The sequence below is a fragment of the Eptatretus burgeri genome, chromosome 11, assembly GCF_056783735.1.
Source record: "Eptatretus burgeri isolate ZD-2024b chromosome 11, Ebu_testis_v1, whole genome shotgun sequence".
Classification (NCBI taxonomy): Eukaryota; Metazoa; Chordata; class Myxini; order Myxiniformes; family Myxinidae; genus Eptatretus; species Eptatretus burgeri.
Genome location: NC_140971.1, coordinates 3,799,071 through 3,817,932, shown reverse-complemented (window position 1 = coordinate 3,817,932; position 18,862 = coordinate 3,799,071). Strand labels below are relative to the sequence as shown.

The following is an 18,862-nucleotide window of genomic DNA, read 5'->3' as shown; positions in this document are numbered from 1 at the left end:
ACAATTCTAATCTATCCCCCATTTTACCCCCAGATCAGATCCATAACAATATGTTCCCTTGCAAGGAAGCTCAATGTTGGCAGGAGGAGGTCATTAGGTCCATCGAAGCCTGTGCAATGGGTGCCAACCCATGGTTGTTTTATCCGTGCTCTTCTTTTGTAATTGCTGAGTGTCAAGCAAGGAAGCAGCACGTACCATTTAAAAAGTCTTTGGTGTGACTTGGCTGGGATTCAAACCGCCGACCTCCCAGACTCGTATCGGACCCCCTGACCTTCAACTATTACACCGCCAAGTGTGGTTAAACAATGTGCAATTGTTTGACAGTTCACTAGTTGCCTTTCCTCACTATTCTCAATCTCTCTGTTTTGTTTTTTTTTAAACCTGTGCACCTCTTCATTCCTTGTGTGAATACCTGTTTGTCTGTCTCTAAGGTAAAGAAACTGCATATTTCTCACTGCAAGCTCGACTCTTGTTTCCTGCAGGTTGAAAGGACGCGCCATTTTCTTCTCCTTCGAGAAAAATTGGCAACCGTAGGAACCGAACCCAAAGAAAATGTTTCTTTTGGAGGACTAGACATCACAGATGACCCAACAACTACACCACCCTCTGTCATACCCTCCATGATGTCTCCATCTCACTCATCTCCTTCCACCATTGTGCCATCCTGCGATTGCCTCACAGAGAGACATCGGGAACTCATCCTCAAGGTACGATAGGCACCTGCACCTATGCATGGGATGTTGTATGGATCAGTGTCTGGAGGAATGGGGGAAGAGCTGCACTTGGCGGGGGGGGGGGCATTCAGGAGTGGGACTAGTGAGATGTGTCTGGGATAGAGACGTATGTGGAGATAACACTGCAGTATGTTTTTCATCTGAATGATTCTTGCTTATTTGTTTTTCAGTGTCTCACACTCATCTGTCACACCTTCCACAAGTTCAGTGCTCTACGGGACAGTCCTACCCACGTAAGTCTCACATGAGGGCAAACGTAACACATGGGTACCTTTTACCTGTGGTAGGAAGGTTGCAGCCAAGATTGGTGGTTTGAATTTCGTTGCTCAAGGAAAAGCTTAGTCGTGTATGATGGCTTGGCTACAGTAGTTACCTGAAAGAAGGATAATGGTGGTGGTGATATTGTTGCGGTTGAGGAAATTCGCAAACCACCATTCAGGTCCCATAGGTGAGATATCTCTGTAAGTACATGTGTAGTTAGCCCCAAAACCGTTGTTTAGAGGGAATAAATGTGATTCATTCGGGCTGCGACCCTTTGAGATAGTCGTTTTTCTGTTCTATCTTTATTTTGAACCAACCACGTCTCAACCGCCATCACACAACAACCACCAACCGCAACGCCGCTTCACAACAACAACACCAACAGCCACGACCTTTACCTTCACAACTCGCTCCCGCAAACATCGCATCACCGCCATTCCAAACGTCGCCATGGCCATAAACCACCACAATAAACCCTCCACCACCTTCACCTCTCCTTCTGCGGCCATTCCCGCACCACTTGTGAACGCCGAGCGTCAGGCTGTCCTGGCCTCATACGGGACGCGCGCCGAACCGCGAGTGCAAAGTGCGGCCTTTCCGAGGAGAATTCGGATCAGAATGATACACGCCCACTTCTGATCCGTCCAATCAGCAAGTGCGGGGCGGTTTGGCCCTGCCTCCAGGCACGTCGGAGTAGAATCGGGATATGCAAGTTCTCAGATCAGGGGAGACTCACGCCCCTTTTCCTCTGTCCAATGGGCGAGCGTGGCTCCACCCCCGAGCTCGTTCTGATCCAGAAATTTGCATATGGGGTCTCCTGCCGGCCTATAAAGCGCCGGGCGCGGGGCGAATTTGAGAGTCAGTTTGGGAAGAGTCAGTCTGTCGGAGGTCGGAGAGCCGAGTGGAGCTCGCAGTCTGTCGGGGTTCGGAGTCTGTCGGGGAGCTGCAGAGAGAGGAAGCCTGGAGCGCGGTCGAGTCGGTTTGAGCGCAGAGTCGGCCTTGGAGGAGCGGGGAGTGAGTTGGGAGGCGAGGGCGTACAGGTGGTTTGCTGCAGTCGGCTGAGGAGAATTGGGGAAGAGACCGAATAGCTCGGGTCCGAGGCAAGGAAGACGGCGGTCGGCGACGAGCTCGCAGTGGAATCGCTCGTCGCGGGACCCAGGCAAGCCAGCTATCCTCTTTCCCCAGAGCATCAACAATTCCCCCCTTTTTTCCCCCCGCACTGAGATAGTGCGAAAAGGGGGGCCCCGTTCCCACCCCACTCCAAGCAGTGCCAACGAAACCCGCGAAGGAGCGCGGAGTCGGGGCGCCGCCGCGCCACCACATTGGCGGCTCATCACAAAGACACGGGTAGGATCCACCCGGTCTCATGGACCTGACCGCTCTTTCAGGTCCCGCGCAAATATTGGCCCACAGGCCCCGTCTGCCCCCTTGTCTTTGAGGGTGGCCCTTTCTTTTGCTTTTGAGTAAATGTGTTGTTGGCGCCGTCTGTAAAGTAAAACTGTGTAAGTGTTGCCGTGTGCTCGCGTAGTCGGTAGTAGATCTGCATTGTTGTGTTTCTTTTGTTGCAATTGCTGTAGGTGCATTCTGTTTAATTGTATATGTGTGCGCTCCGTGTGCCGCGGAATAAATGTACATCATGTTGAACTGTTTTCCCGTTTCGCTTCGTCTTTTCTTTAATTGAATCTCCATCTTGCTTCACGTAAAGGGTTGGTAGTGGGCTTAATACGCCCGATAATTAATCGGAACCGTCGAGACCGACGATAACACCGCTCGGTTATCCCGATAGTACGGAACGGATTGCTTAAGTGGCCCGTGTCCGGAGTCGACCTGCGGCGAGGTGCGATCGCCCGGTCTACCCTCCGCGTGGGTACTTAGGTAGGTCGAGTTTGGCGAACAACCCTATCCCACACGGGGGGCCGATTGGCACGATCGTGGTGAGGCCGAAAGGCCCACCCGTGACTAGCTCCCGGCGTTAGTCCGAGACAGTCACGACAGAATTGTCCGTCAGGTGGGCGACGTTCCGCGATTCGAGTTACGTGGCCGTTCTCACGCCGGCGGGCGCGAATTTGCAACAATATTAAAGATGTAACCAAACGGAATGTGCCCAACCACAGCTGCGTCGGACGTCACTGAAGAGGGATTGAAAGAAATGACAATTTTCAATTGTAGCACATGGTGTGGTTTCTGTTCATGGACATGAAGCCTGTTTTGCAATCGTTATAATTTAACCACAGTCGGTGGTTTAATCATTCGAGCATCCTCTCCGAGTTTGGGAGTCAGCGGTTCATAACCCCGGCCGAGTCACACCAAAAACTTTTTTAAATGGTGTGTGCTGCTTCCTTGCTTTTGATGCACAGCATTCAAAAATGATCGAGCACGGACAAACAAGCACAGGTCAGCGATCATACCTCAGGCTTTGATGGGCCTCATGGCGTCGTCTTGCATCGAAATTCCTTGCAAGGGAACTCAAGTTTTGGCCACTTGTGGGATTAAACAACAAATTACAGTTTCCTCGAGTTGTGGTTGGAGAGTGGTGGCGAAGGCGGTGTTGAACTATCTGAAACCGTAACCTTTAGCACTTGTAAAGTCTTGCACACATCGCACGTCACCAGAGTTCCAGCACATGACTCATGGTCATTGGTAGAAGACATTTTGTTTCATGATGAGCGCTATTTTTTGTTTCTCTCTCTCTCTCTCTCTCTCTCTCTCTTCTAGGGCTCTCAACTCGAACCCCCAACTGGGGCCGATTTGCAATTGGCCTTGAAATCTTCACCGTCCTTCACTGCAGGGTACGTCTCACAGTGACCAGAAGCTGAGGCTCAGAGTTTTAACTGAGGAGGCTGCTTCTTCATTTAGCATCGTGTTTGCGAGTGACAAATTCAAACTGAAAGGTGTTTACAAGTGTTCATTTGGAAATGATATGATTGTGGTTGTGATCATGATTGAGGTGAGTAGCGCATGAACGTTACCAAGTGTCCGTACAATGTGCACTGAGTGTGTGCGCAAGTGTGCGTTCGTGGAACATACAGTGTATGAGATGGGCCAGGGAGGGTAGTGGTGGTTATCTAGTAATAATCAGGAGAGTGATATAAAAAAATAATAAAGCTTAAGCTGCTGTGGAGGAAGAGAAAGTGAGGAATAAAAAGGGAAGTTTTATGTAATGGAGAGTGGAACATAGGATGAGAAGAAGAAGAAGAAGAAGAAGAACAACAACAACAACAACAGCAACATTGTTGTCTGTTGCAGGGATTCTCCTTGCTCGACGACCAGCTTTGCATCCTCTGAACTCTGCCAGGAGGAACTGGGGCGAGAGGAGCCTGGGCCGCCATTCCTTCCTCACATCCAGGAAGTGAGAGTCAGGTGCGTTCGTTTTGTCTCGTTTTGAGACCACACGCATGGACGTTTTGATGGCACGTGTTGGCATCGGTGCCGCTCGCTGTTTATTCACACACGATCATTCACACCATTTCCACATTGAGCTATGTGAGCGTTTCCTTGTTGAACTTGTGTTTTTTTTTTTGGAGTGACGTCAATCCGTCCATGTTTGAATCCACATTCCCATGCTACATAATGACTGACGGCGTCGTTACGATTGCTCTTGTATTTCCAGTCCTGTAGTGTCCCGCCGTGGTTCGCTGGAGTTCCTCGAGCCCTTGGCCCCCTGCTGGCAGCGCCGCCATGCCATCGTCCGCCGTCCACTGCTGTTGCTCTACAGTACGGATGACGATCCGGTGGAAAGGGGTCTCATCAATCTAGCACATGCTCGGGTGGAGTACAGTCATGCACAGCAAGCCATGCTACGAGTATGTTGTCCTATCCATTCCCCACTCATTCATTTATGCGTTCACTCATTTAATGAATCGTTTACCTCTGTATGTTCTGCGATAATTTAGAAAAAAATTTTTCTCCTGTAATCTGCTATAATGACGAGTCTTTCACATTTTAAAAGTGAAAACTTATTGGAGAAACATGATCGATTGTATAATGTGAACTGTGGTGGCTGTCCACGTGCATTCGGCTGTCTCCTGTTTCCGGCGGAACTTTACAACACAGCGTTTGAAAAGCTCCGCACGCAGGAAAAGCTTGACATTCAACCAAAAGAAGAGCACGATACCAATCGATGCATCTTAAACATTCAAATACACCATGGAATCAAGGTTTGTTTATGAACAATGCATTAAGATACGATCTGATTTGTTGGTCCCCATGGGTCTAGAACTGTGAACCAGAATAGCACGAAGTTCCTTGACTTTGCAAGAAGTCATGGATTGAGGGTGGTTGGTTCATGGTTTCAGCGCCCACAAGCTCATCGCTGGACTTGGTATTCCAACACTGGTAGTGTGGGACCATGTGCACATCGATGGTCACTGGAGGATGATCCAGAACTGCAGGGTCGACCTCAGAACTGCAGGCTCAGTTCCTCAATACCGACCACAGGCTTGTTGTAGCAGCTCTGAAGTTGCAGCTGAAGTCTTAGAGAACGGTACCATCCCAGCCGAGGCTGGATGTTGGCAAGCTCAAGGATGAGAGAGCAACTGATGAGTTTACAAACAGGCTGAGTGGGGATTTGGGGGGTCTGGGTGCTTTGGGGAATCCTGAAGAGTTGTGGAGTGCCTTCAAGATCACTATCCTTGAGGTTGCCGGTGGATGTCTTGGAACTCACCGTCGGGCGAAGAAGAATTTTGTCTCAAGGGACACTGGATACCATTGACCAGAGTCGCAGGGCCAGGATGAGTGGCAGACCTGATCTGTTCAGGGAGTTGAGGCATAAATCTGTACGTGTGCGAAGGGTGGACAAGGAGGCCTACGTGTGAGGAATCTGTGAGGGGGTAGAGCATCACATGTGGTCAAGTGATTCTCATCCTGTTTGCAAGGGATTCTCTCAGTGAGGGAATTCACGCATTGCGTTCCTTCAAGCTCATCCCTCAGTGTACGGCAGGAAGAGCGGAGTGTGGTGTGCTTTTGACAGAGGAGTCCGAAATGAAGGCCCACTGAGCCGGTTACTTTGACCGGCTGTACCAGGCTGATCCACCAGCCGTTGAGTTGGATATCAGGGGTGTTACTATCCCAATTGCTGACCCTCCAATCAACTGTGGTCCACCTTTGTTTGTGGAGACACAGGCTGCGGTGAACCGGTTAAAATGGGGCAAAGCTGCTGGGAACTTTGGCATCCATGCTGAACTTCTCTAGGTGGGTGGAAATGTTGCACTTGTGTCATTGTATGCAATTCTGTGCTCTGTTTGGAACACAGGCATCATCCCAACTGACTGGAAGAGGGCCTTGTTGTCCCTCTCTGGAAAGGGAAGGGTGATCGCCAAGACTGCAACAACTACCGAGGGGTGACGCTGCTCTCAGTGCCGGGCAAGATCTTTGCTCGGATAATTCTTGAAAGGGTTCACCACCATCAGCTTGAGCACCAGCATCCAGAGCAGTCAGGCTTTACACCAAAGAGGTCAACGATTGACTCTATCCTTGCTCTTCGTGTCCTCACCGAACGCAGACGAGAGTTTCGGCAGGGGCTGCTTGCAGCCTATGTTGATCTCTGTAAAGTGTTAGATTCGGTGAATCGGGATGTCCTCTGGAGGATTGTAGGTCTTCGTGGGGTGCCACCAAAACGGATCAATCTGATGTCTGAACTATACTCTGGTACTGAGAGTGCTGTGAGTTGTGGTGGTACCATCTCTGACTTATTTCCAGTTGTTCCTGGAGTTCGTCAGGGGTGTGTACTGGCCTCCACACTTTTCAGCACTTGTATGGATTGGATTCTGGGGAGGACGTTGGAGAAATCAAGCTGCGGTGCATCGTTTGGGAATGTCAAGATCTCTGACTGGTTTCGCAGATGATGCAGTCATCTTTGCGGAGACTGGATATCCTTTTGGGGGCCCTCAAGGTGCTGAATGAGGAGTCTGAGCCGCTGGGATTACGGGTTTCCTGAGTCAAAACTAAAATCCAGGCTTTCAATGGCATCTTGGATGCTGCTGTCCTGTCTGTACTTGTTTGTGGCGAGGATGTTGAGGTCGTGGAGAGATTCACTTGCCTTGGCAGTGATATTCATGTCTCTGCTGGCTGTGAGCCAGAGGTCAATAGACGTCTGGGTCGGGCCTGGGGAGTCACGGATTCACTGGATCATGGGCTGTGACGCTGTTGGTACCTGTGCAGGAGGACGAAAGTCTGAGTCTTCAGGTCCTTGGTGCTTCCAGTCTTGCTCTATGGATGTGAGACTTGGACTCTGATCAGGGATCTGAGACGGAGACTTAATTCCTTTGGTACCAGGTCTCTTCGGAGAATCCTTGGCTATCGCTGGTTGGACTTTGTGTCCAACGAGCGGTTGCTGAGAGAGACTCAGATGAGATTTGTTACCTGCATTGTCCGTGAGCATCAGCTGCGGCTGTATAGACATGTGGCTCGTTTTCCTGACGTTGATCCTGCTCACCAGATTCTCTCAGCGATGGAGCCTTATGAGTGGAGGAGGCCAATGGGCCGACCACATACCACATGCCTCGCAGCAGGTTGTTCGGCATCTCAAGTCGATGGGGATGGGCCAGGCATCTGCCTGGAGGATGGCCAGACGAAGACCCCTGGAGTACAGGCGGAAAGTGAATGCAGTGACACACTGCTCCGGCGCATTCTCCCATACCTGACCTGACTGGACCTGGGCTGACAGGACGGCCTCAAAGCTATCTAGCCTGGGTTTGAATCTCGGCATAGCTGTAAACTGTCATCGCAGTGTTTCACAGACTGGGTGAATCATCAATGTGTGTGTCCTCCCTCTGATAGATGTTAAACCGGGTGTCCATCTACCGACATTAGTTGGTGGACGTTAAAGATCCCCATGGTGTCCTTCACGAAGAGAGGGAGAGCTATTGCCGGCACCATGAACAAATTACAAATTCCTGCCCAAACTACTTCTGGAAAGGCAACGGCAAACCACCCAGTGTAACCTTTGGTCAGGAAGCTGCTTCGGTGGCACCGACGCTCTGTGCAGAGTCTGAGGATTATCACAAAGTTGAACAAACCATGTTGGCATTGTTAATCACAACAGTCTAAACTGAAAGTCTTTGAACAAAGGTTGCAGTGTTGATCATTTTATTAATGAAAAACCTCCATTTGGCATTGCGACCTATACATAACATTTAATAATCATGAACTTCGAAGAGGTCTAAAATAAGCTTAAATTGAATTATATCGGTGGATTTGATGATGTAATTTGTTAAGATGGAGGTCTGCTCAAAATGATAGAGCACGAACATATAGAGAACGGAGAGAGAGAAAGAAAAAGAGAAAGAGGTGTGAGTGTGAGTGGGAAAGAGAGGAGAGAGAGGTCGGAGTGGAAGCGAGGGAAGGGGGAGGGTGAGAGAGAAGGGGAGGGTGAGAGAGAGGAGAGAGGGGAGGGAGAGTAAGGAGAGGGAGGAGGGAGTGGTGGGGTGGGGGGGGGGGCGAGAAGTTTCCTTCTGTATCTATTCTGTCAACCACATTCCTCTCCACCCCATTGTTTGTCAAAGTCTCTCTCTATTCTGTCCTTCAACTCCGCTCTTGGTTCGCCCCCCCTTGACTATTCCTTTTGTCCAATTACGTCCTGATCCATTCAGTGTTCTCGCTCTTCCACGAGCTTTGACTAACAGCTCGGACCATCTGGCAACCCCCCCCCCCCAGCCCCCCCCCCCCCAGGCTACTTTCTTAACAATCTTCACGAGGAAGTTCAGTCATTCAAACTCCTGCGTCTCACGATCAGCCATGATCAGCAAACCACATTTCAAAGTTGGCCTCCAAAGCCACTAGGTATCCTCCGTCATACAAAGTCCTTCCTTTTGACACACCTGAACTCTTATCCACCTATAACGCCTTCATCCGTGTGGAAACCAAGGCCCTCAAGATTCTTGGCGTCTCCCACGCTGTAGCTGAGTCTATGGGTCTATCACTTCGCCATCACAGACAGGTTGGTGGTCTCTGTTTTATACTGCCTCCTTTCTGGTTTTGCACCCTCTGCTCTTTCCATGCTTTGTCGTCCCCCCCCCCCGCCCGCCCCCCACACCTCCTCAGGTTTCTGTCCATGGTTCATCATCAACCCACTTCTGGGAAACTCCCTAAATCCAGGATCACTGCTCACATACACTTATTCGTTCCTTTTTTTTTTTCTCCCCTTTGGAACCAACTTCCACATTGTCTTCAATCTTCTTCCCTCCAGGTCTCCAAGACCATCTCGGAGGTTCCCCAATCCAAAATCATAACCGTTTCTACCCCCGTTAACTGCCTCCCCACCCTCAAGCCCACCTCCTTCCAATTTTCCAGTGTTTCCTCTCGATAGTTTCCTTCTGTATCCATTTTGTCCATGCCATACGTCCTTTCCTGCCCCCCATTCCTCCCCGTATCCCCCATTTATCCAAGTTTCCCTTTGTTTTGTCCTTCAACCCTGCTGTGGGTGTTTCCCCTCCAGTTCTCTTGCTTTTCTATTACCTACAGTGTACTATCTCTTCCATGAGCCTTCATATTGTATCCAAAAAAAGCACAAATCTTTGTTGTAATGATTATTGAAATTATATTATTAAGATATCGACGATATTACGCGATGGAGAATCCTACGGAGATACTACAAGTATAATAACTGTATTCTTTTGAAATATTTGAATGTACTATCTGCACGGAGGGTTGTGAAGAGTTCTGTAAAGGTCACGTGACATGTTTAGATCCTGGTTTGATTAATTATCAGACTTGTTTAAAAAAAAAAAAATCAAAAAATCAAAAGCAATGCGGCTGGTGATCAAGTAGATCAGGAAGCCGGTATATTACTTGGTAACCAGTGTTTTTAATCCTCATTTTGGCCGCACGTACTTTTCTTCAGACGCCGCACACTTTTGCCGTGTGCACTCAGCATCGAGGTCTACTAATACGAGCTGCGAGCGAGACCGACGCTCATGCCTGGCTCTACGCCTTCACCCCACTACTCGCCGGAACTATAACGTAATCTACTCGCTTTCACTGATCATTTGCTCTTAAAGCACAAAAGAAAAAATATATACCTGTGAGTTGGCCACTGGGCCTTTCACTCCCTTGTCACACCCCTCATATATCACATGCCATGATCCTTGAGCAAACGACCATTTCTGCACACGTAATAGTGTCTAACCACAACCCGGTGGTGACGTGACACCTCGAACCTTCACATGAGGGTTCCACAACAGGGTAGATGTTTCTAGTAACGACCAGAACATTCGACAAGCTTTTTTACCACTTGAGTGGAGAATCCTCAAAAAGAATCCAATAACATTCAGCATTGTAACAGATTGCTATAGAACATGTAATCAACTGAACAAAACACTTTTTATATATTTCATTTAACTTTCAGCAAATGCCTCCAACGTGTTGTTCCAAACTGTATTGTACGAGTAATTCCGTGAAAGGTATAATTCTTACCCAAATACTCCTCAGGTCACGACGATCAAGCCGACTGTGGGAGGAAGGAGAGTAAAACGGAATCTTCTTCACCCCCACTCTCTCTGCGCTTGTATCAATACCACTCTACCTTCGACTTCCTCCATCTCCGAACAACTTATATTTTGGAATAACCCTTTATTCCTTCTCCCTTTCATTCCTCCATATGAACATTAATTATTTTAATTTACATGCTGCGTGTTCCTGTTGCTTTATCTTCTTTCTCGCTGTCTCCCATTCCTGGTGCTCTTCATGAATGTTCTTCTATCAATCTTTGTCATCAAGTTCATCTCTTTTCTTGTTTTTTTTTCTACCCTCCCTTGCTGATCCTCACTTTGTCCTTTCCTCTGCCTACCATCTCTCTCGCCATCCCATCTCGCTCTCCTGTTTCATTTTTGGTTCCTATCCATTTGCAATGACTCCTCGGTTCCCGAACTTTCATCAATGACCTTTTTTTTTTTTTAACCCTTTCCAGCACCTCATCCTAGGAAGATGTGCATTTCATCTCATTCCTTCTTCAAGTTGATTCACTTAGCTTTGAGGAAACCTGGAGCCACCTCAATGGTGGATGAGAATAGGAAAATTATAGAGAGAGAGAGAGAGAGGTGAGGACGTTACACAAGATGAATGGACAATATGGAGATGTTCTGCATTGCACTGATGGGGGTATAACAGGTGTCGTGATGAGAATGTGATGATGTCCTGTTCTGGATATTATGGAGGAGTTAACATATTGATGGAGAGTTATTATATGGATAACAAATGGGAGGCTTTTGTTTTCCCCACAAATGCACTTTGTTTTTGTTAATTATATCCATTATCTTTTTGCACTTTTGTTTAACACTTTTCATTTAATGAGTGGGTTTGCTGCGAAATGGCTTCACCGTACAGCCGGGAAGGAAGGTCAACGACCATGACCCCCGAGCGCCGCTTTCCCTAAACACAACGTAAGTACAAACTGACCACAGGCAAGCCTCCTGAAAGCAGCACAATGGCATCTTGCTTGTACTATTTTGTATAATATTATGCAAAAGTCGTTCATTTGGTGTTATTGCTGTAGTTTGTAAAGACACGACTTGTAAGCAAAGGTTGAGGTGGTAAGGTGCAGCGGTCAATGAAACTAATCCATTTGTGAATACACGTTGATGATGAAATGACTGCTTTCTGTCCCCATGATGACGGCATGGTGATACTGATTCTTACACACGTCCAGAGATTCCCAAGTCCCCCAAAATGAGTTTATCATGAGCCGGAAAGTGGAGAATCTTAAAGATTTTAAAGGGGGCAACATCATCTACCTAGTACTCATTTTAACATGATCGAATTTCCTTTGCACTTTACATGGTACGAAAGCTTGAATAATTTAAAATCGATTTAATTATTTCACTTCATCCCAGAGCCAAATCCCAATGATTTGTCCTTGTTCTTGGAATTTGAGTGCTCCAGTACCACTCTGTAAACTATTACAAACAGTACACATACAGGCACTGTTAAGCACCTTAAGGGATTCAGTTTGAACAAGTGCTGATTTGTCCTGTGGGTAATTTGAAGGAGGCAAATTGTAGTTGCAAACTGCGACGACCTCACGATTGACCTGCAAAAGGAACCTGATGATGACAGTCTGTTGCTCTACCCATTGTTAGTGGGATGGCTGAATGATGTCACGTGTTCTACTGCAATCGTGGTGAATCCCGATGTTTTTTTTTTGCAAACACGCATAACCGTCATATCACCTTGATGCATATCGGCTGATGCAGTATTTGTTTGAAGAAGCATACCTCATTTGGTCGTTTTTCGTCTCTTACCTCCAAATGTTGTCTTTGTCTCCCTTTCTGATGCATCCCACCCCATATTATTTAAATTACCCTCTCCTCTTTGTCCAACTTATATCTGCCATTACTGAAAGCCCTGGCATGTTGTCAATGTTCATCTCACCAATACTCTATGTACCTCAGGTGCTTGTCTTGCAGACAGGCTTCCTGGTCATTCCTCAGCCTTTCATCTTGTCTTGAACATTGTTACCCACATGACTCACCATCTCTTACTGTACAAAATTGGGTTCTCGCTTGGAAATAAACATCCATCCGAAAGCGTGTATTCGATCGACTTTGACATTGGTAACCTTTCTCTCGAGGCTTGTTCACACCATGTGTACAAGGCCACTTGGGACCGGGCAAGGCCTCGTGAAGTTGTGTTCACAACCAATCATATTGGTGAGGCGCAGGGTATTGAGTGTTGAGGGTCACCCGCTCGAATACCAAGGCCGTTGCGGCCAATTTGAGCTGTGCAGAAGCAGCTACGGAGCGTAATCACGGTGACGTCATCACACTACTTGGTTTCGGAAGGACATAAAAATGGTGGACATTCCCGAGTCTGTGCATGCAGAGAGTTTGTCTCAGTACTGGAAAACCACACAAGTATACAGCTATTGGCTTCATTGGTATAGTAGTAGTTAAGTAGCACATGACCACACGTAAAAAAATAAGTGACTTTATTGGCAGCCGCATATGGTGTGAATGCCAAAGATACTTTTACGGTTATTACCCTGTCATGTAGCCCAAAGATGTGGTGTAAACGAGCGTCATGATGCCTGTTCCTGAAGCCAGTGATACACGTTTGGTTTGTTGAAGGTATCGAGTCACAGCGGAGGTTATTGGCACAGAAGCTAGTTTTGCTCGTGATAACGTCTCCCGTCTATAATATGAGGTTTCTTTTTGTTTCAAAGAACTGTGCCATGTTCAGTAGAATGGCATCAGCTCATCCTGCATCAACATGCTTGCAGAAAAGCATCCCAAGGGGATAATGGCATCAGCTGCAGAAGAGGTAGCAAGCAAGGTCACTGGAACAGTCTGAATGGAGTGGAGGGGGAGAGAGCTGGGGGAAATGGTTGCATGTCGATTTTTTTTTTGTATACCTTGTCGAGGCTCGTGTGAGAGCTAACACACAACGCACAGCATGGGGGGCTTGAGACAAGAGGGGAGGGAGTGGGAAGGACAAAACAGTGGGGAACAGAGACATTAGGAGATCTGTGGAAGGGAGAGGGATGGGACGGGGAACATGGGGAATAGAAGATGGACATTACAGGGACTATCAGGAAGGAAAGCAGGGAATTTGAAGGAGGTGGGCTTGGGTGGATTATCGGGGGTAGAAAAGATCGAGGATTTGGATGGGGGATGACAAGAGGTGGTGGTGAACAGCTGTTTTGAAGGCCTGGAGGGAAGAATGGGATTGAATAGAGTGAGGGAGTTTATTCCAAAGGCGGGAAAAAAGAAGAATGAAAGAGTGAAGGTGAGCAGTGATTCGTGATTTTGGTAGTTTTACCAGAAGGGGGTTGTTAGCGGACCTTGAGCGCCCTGTGGAAATGTGGTGGGGACAAATCGCAGAGAGAGCAAGGGGGGCGAGACTAGAGAGGAGACGGTAGAAGACAGAAAGACCACCGACCAACCTGCGGTGATTGAGTGAGAGGCCCAAAGACTCAGCCTCATTGCGGGAGATGCCAATGAACCGAAATGCCTTGGTTTCTACAGCGTGAAGCCGAGAAAGGTGGGAGGCAGGAGCACCAACCCAGAGGGGAGAGCAGTACTCCATCAGGCTGCGGACAAAAGCTTTGTAAGTGGTCAGGAGCTCAAGAGGGCCGAGGAAGGACTTTGCACGACGGAGGATTCCCAGTCGGCGACTGGCTTTGGAGGCGAGGTTTGAAATGTGGCTTTCCCAGGAAAGGTCATGGCAGATAGTGAGACCCAGAAGCTTGAAAGAAAGGACTTCTTCCAGAGGATTGTTGAGAAAGTGGATGAGGGGGCGGGGGGTGGGTTCTAAACAGTCCTTTCGAAGAGACATAGTGAGAGTGTGAGATTTGTCCGGATTGAAAGACATGTTCCACGTGTTGGACCAGTTTGTGATTTTATCCAAATTAGCAGTGAGCGAAGAAGCTGCTGCTTGCCGGTCTGAGGGATGACCAATGGTACGGCAGAGGGTGGAGTCATCAGCAAAGAGAAATAGAGGATTTTCCAGAGAGTCCGAGAGATCATTGATGAAAACCAGAAAAAGAACAGGGCCCAGAACGCTACCTTGAGGAACTCCAGCCAGGACAGGAAGAGGGGATGAAAGAACTCCATTTAGGACCACACGACTGCTACAGGAGAGGAAGTCTGCGAGCCATTAGTGGAGATGGCCTTGGATACCATAGGAAGAGAGTTTGGTGAGTAGTGCAGGGTGCCAGACCGTGTCAAAAGCACGTGATATGTCCAGGGATACGGCTCGGATTTCCTTTCTGGCATTGAGGACCTCCATCCATTGTTGGGAGAGCAGAAGCAGCATTTCCAGTGTAGAGTGACCTGGTCTGAAACCAAAGTGATGATCAGAAATTAAGCCATTGGAGAAGAGGAAGGATTTAATGTCTGAAGCGATGATGGATTCCATAACCTTGCTGATGATTGGGAGAAGGCTGATTGGTCTGTAGTTGCAGGGATCTGTTTTTGCACCTTTTTTGGTGCAAAAAGACAAAAAAAAGATTGGTGATGAAAGACCTCAAATAGATAAAGGTAATGCAAAAAGCATCAGCACAAGTCAATTTCAGGACCAATGAGAAACTCATGACTTGAGTCGTTTAATTCAATTCATGACAGAATTCAACCTTTAAGTGTCGTTGGTATGAGTTCTTATTGCAGTCAGACTTTAATCCAACCTGTAAAAGCACATCTGCCATCTACTGATATTAATAACAAAGCTTTTCCAGAATTGTGATAAATAAAACTACATGTACCTATTAAATTTCCCCATCGCAAAAGCAAAGCTACTGGCAACCAAAGATCGTAAAATGGAACAAGATAGTCCACTCGTGCGCAACCGCGTTCGATTCGGTGAAGTACGCAATGGAGCAGTATGGCGGCCATTTTAGTCAGCGAGCTGCTTTCTTGGTTGGAGTTCGACCGCTTTATTGATCGTGGAGTAGGAGGCAGGGAGAGAAAGAGAGAAATTAGGACGGAGAAATAGGGAAGAAGAGAAGCCAACAGCTAAAAAAAAGAAAAGCCAAATTGAGAGAGGAAAGGATAAAAATCAAAACCCAGACACATGCAGAAAGTATATTATTCTTCATATATATATATATATATATATATATATATATATATATATATATATATATATATATATATATATATATATATATATATATATATATATATATATATATATATATATATATATATATATATATATACATACACACACACACAACGTCAACAAAAGAAGTCATGCAACATAATCTGTATGATAAATATCACCTTCCAAGAAAGTATCCTTCGAAGTTACTATTTTGGCATGGGGAGAAATCCGGGGAGGGGAGGCAAGGGTTGACCCCCCCCACACACTCACTCACACACACACACACACACGCACACACACACACACACACACACACACACACACACACACACACACACACACACACACACACACACACACACACACACACACACACACACACACAGCAAACATTCAATATGCAATAACCTGTTGCAATATCAAAATGATTGCTGTACACATAAATATGGAAGAATTTCTATTTAAACTTCATAACTTTACAATATATTTACAAATGCCTTTGTATTCCAAGTACAGTATTTCTTTCTTTTCCTTTACAAGTCTGCATTTTCCAGTGTCTTCATTCATGCATATGGATTTACTTTGCTAGAAAAAAAAAAGAAAAGTTATGTGTCATTGGCAAATGTACTTTTAAACGCTTGCCTGCAATGATTTTTCACACATTTTACAGGTGGAAATGAAACTTACAGTACCCATGCTGAACATTGCATCATCTCCTGACAATTAATGAAAAGATAAATTCTTTTCAATTATTTGCACTACATTAAGTCGGTATTATATCGAAATATTAGATGCACAGGTGTCCATGTATTTAAATATTCCAGTGTTCATATACATTTCAATGTCTTGTACAATTTTAAATCCTATCCCAACAATGTACTTGTATGTAATGCATCATGACAGCAGAAATGAATGATCTGTTTGTTTTCCTTTGTTTTGCTACAGAGCCATGTACTTGAATGAACATTAGATTATATAAAGGTCTGCAATATATGTTATTACATGCAAATATCATGAAACCATTATTAAATCAGATTAATGATCTCAATTAAACAAGAACTGTAGTACCCATACATTTGCATGTAGATCAAATATAGATAAATGTAGGCTGTAGTTCAAATCGTGCAGATCACAGAGTATGAAAGAACTTGTCCGAGCAAGCATTACGAGACATGAATCGCTCCTTCCAAGCATTTACACTGGATATATTAGGACATGTATATGAAGCTCAAAGCAGTTAAAGGGATTCTGGTAGAGTGAAATCCATGTTTATGGATTTATGGGCTGTACTATACAAAATGATGATGGTCATAAACTGAAATATGCAGTAAGCTTTGACTTTAAAAAGTGCAAATTCATTAGAATGCATCTTAATGTACCCTGCCCCAGGCAAGAAATTAAGAACACCAGAAACAAAATAAAAATTATTATTACTCATGTTCACAAGCCATTCTGGTGGTAATAATTTCTTGTAAGGTAAAGTTGAAAACATAAATTATGATGGGATATTTGCTTCAAGATAACAGAATGTTGACACCTGGAGACTGAACAGCTTCCGGGTTGTTGGCGAGCGCAAGGTCGCTCTGCCTGCCTGCCTGCTAAAGTGGCCACCGAGGGCGTCCATTGGATACTTCACTGTTTTGCACGAGTGAACTATCTTGCTCCGCTTTACGATCTTTGCTGGCAACTGTGGCAATTCACAAAATTCAGATTATAGTTTCATTCCTCACTGTTTATTGAGAACTAAAAAGAGCAATACAGATGCGATATATTTATGCATTACCAAGCTTCATTTCCGTGGCTTTACTTTTATTCAAAATGTCTTTGCCATCAATGTTAAATCACTGAATACTGTCGAAGAAACTCCAGTCTCCGATGTCATAGAAACCAATGTCCAACTCAGGATCAATTAAATGCACCAGAGCTCAAATGTTTAATACATGCACATGGCAAAGGGAGGTGCTCATGTACAATTTAGGCATGATTTGTTTCTCAAATTTCTGATTTGTTTCTCCTCAAAGCAAGGTTCTTATACATGTTGGCAGAGGAAAGGAGGGAGGGAAAGGGGAGAAGGAATGCATTTTATTTCTTATCCAGGTTTGGAGAAGAAAGGAGGGAGGGAAAGGGGAAAGAAGAAATTCATTGTATTAGAAAAGCAGAGGAAGAAAAACAAGACATCAAATTGCATGGTGAGAAGGGGAGAGAAGGGTCAATCATAGTTTAACCAATCAGGAAGAGGTAAAAACATCTGGTGCAAGGGTCTGACATCGATAACAAGCAAGGGTCACATACAAAGATAAGATAAGGCTTTGCTGAGAGAGCATACTCCCTTCCTTTCTCACAAGTCCAACTTACTTCCAAAAGGAAAAAGAGATGCTTATAAGGGCTAACATATATATTCAAAACAAGTTTTAATGCCAGGATACAAAGGAGTTATATAATTGTCTTCCGGAACTCATTTTACGTTTCCAGGTAACTTCTTCTTATTCTTTCGGCTGCTCCCGTTAGGGGTTGCCACAGCGGATCATCCGTATGATCCACATAGTGATTTGGCTTCGTTTTTACGCCGGATGCCCTTCAGGTCAGGTCAGGTCAGGTTAGATCTGTGACCTGCTACAGGTACCATGTAAACCTGCACTAACCTGTTCCATGGTCGGGTTGTCGGCGACTAAACCGTCTCCCCCACCAGGTCTTCTGGTGACGAGGGTGTTTGGATATGGACACCCAGCAGGATTAAAAACAAAACCTGTCAAAGGGTGGAGGAGCTCCTTGTGAGCCAACAGCCATCCATATCTAGTGCCCAACTGTGTCTGCGGAAGTCCTCCTGCAGTTGGGTTGCTTTTTATTAGGAGGTTGGTGGCAGGATTTGCACTCCGGCCACCGTAAAACCCTTCATTCCGCAAAACAAAACCGCAAAAAAAATCTGAAAACCCACTCCGTGGGAGTACCTCCTGTGCAGCTTCCCTTCGCAGGGCAGCTCACCGGATGGCGGGATTGGGGCAAAGCCTTCAGGACCCCCAATCTTTGATGAAAGGAGGGAAACCACGGGGTAACATCTCTGGGTCAGATTGCGGGAGAGTGTGTCGGAGTGGTGCTGAGGTGTCGTCCACCAGACGGCGGTCTCCTTGGGTTAACCTGAGGCGGTCCCTTCGGTGGGTGCCTCAAATGTCCTATCCCTAAGAGAGGATGATCACCTGTCTCTGTTATCATCTGAGCTCAAGCGTTTGGACATCGGTATTGCAGCACTCTCTGAGGTTCGGAGACCGGATTGCGGTGAGATAATGGTGGGTGGTTACACCTACTATTGGTCTGGTCGCTCTGATGGTTACCATACT

General features: G+C 46.3%; 2 protein-coding genes across 9 annotated transcripts in view; one reads left to right on the top strand and one right to left on the bottom strand.

Moving 5' to 3' along the window:
• The window catches only part of LOC147016332 (kinesin-like protein KIF1A), a 108,178-nt gene extending 95,659 nt beyond the window's left edge, over positions 1–12,519 (top strand). For all 7 annotated transcript variants that reach the window (XM_085847737.1, XM_085847738.1, XM_085847740.1 and 4 more), the window contains 7 exons: positions 483–707; positions 905–967; positions 3,711–3,784; positions 4,242–4,355; positions 4,606–4,798; positions 9,835–9,953; positions 10,422–12,519. In XM_085847737.1, the coding sequence (XP_085703863.1) occupies positions 483–707; positions 905–967; positions 3,711–3,784; positions 4,242–4,355; positions 4,606–4,798; positions 9,835–9,953; positions 10,422–10,461 (828 nt within the window). In that variant the 3' untranslated portion in view covers positions 10,462–12,519. The remainder of the gene's footprint in view (positions 1–482; positions 708–904; positions 968–3,710; positions 3,785–4,241; positions 4,356–4,605; positions 4,799–9,834; positions 9,954–10,421) is intronic.
• A 2,495-nt stretch (positions 12,520–15,014) lies between these two features.
• Positions 15,015–18,862, bottom strand: part of LOC147016331 (protein-lysine methyltransferase METTL21C-like) — a 49,622-nt gene continuing 45,774 nt past the window's right edge. The window contains exon 6 of one of the 2 annotated variants that reach the window (XM_085847797.1): positions 15,015–15,355. In XM_085847797.1, the coding sequence (XP_085703923.1) occupies positions 15,318–15,355 (38 nt within the window). In that variant the 3' untranslated portion in view covers positions 15,015–15,317. Of the gene's footprint in view, positions 15,356–15,818; positions 17,616–18,862 lie in introns of those variants that run through there. The other variant, XM_085847796.1, reaches the window with a different exon arrangement.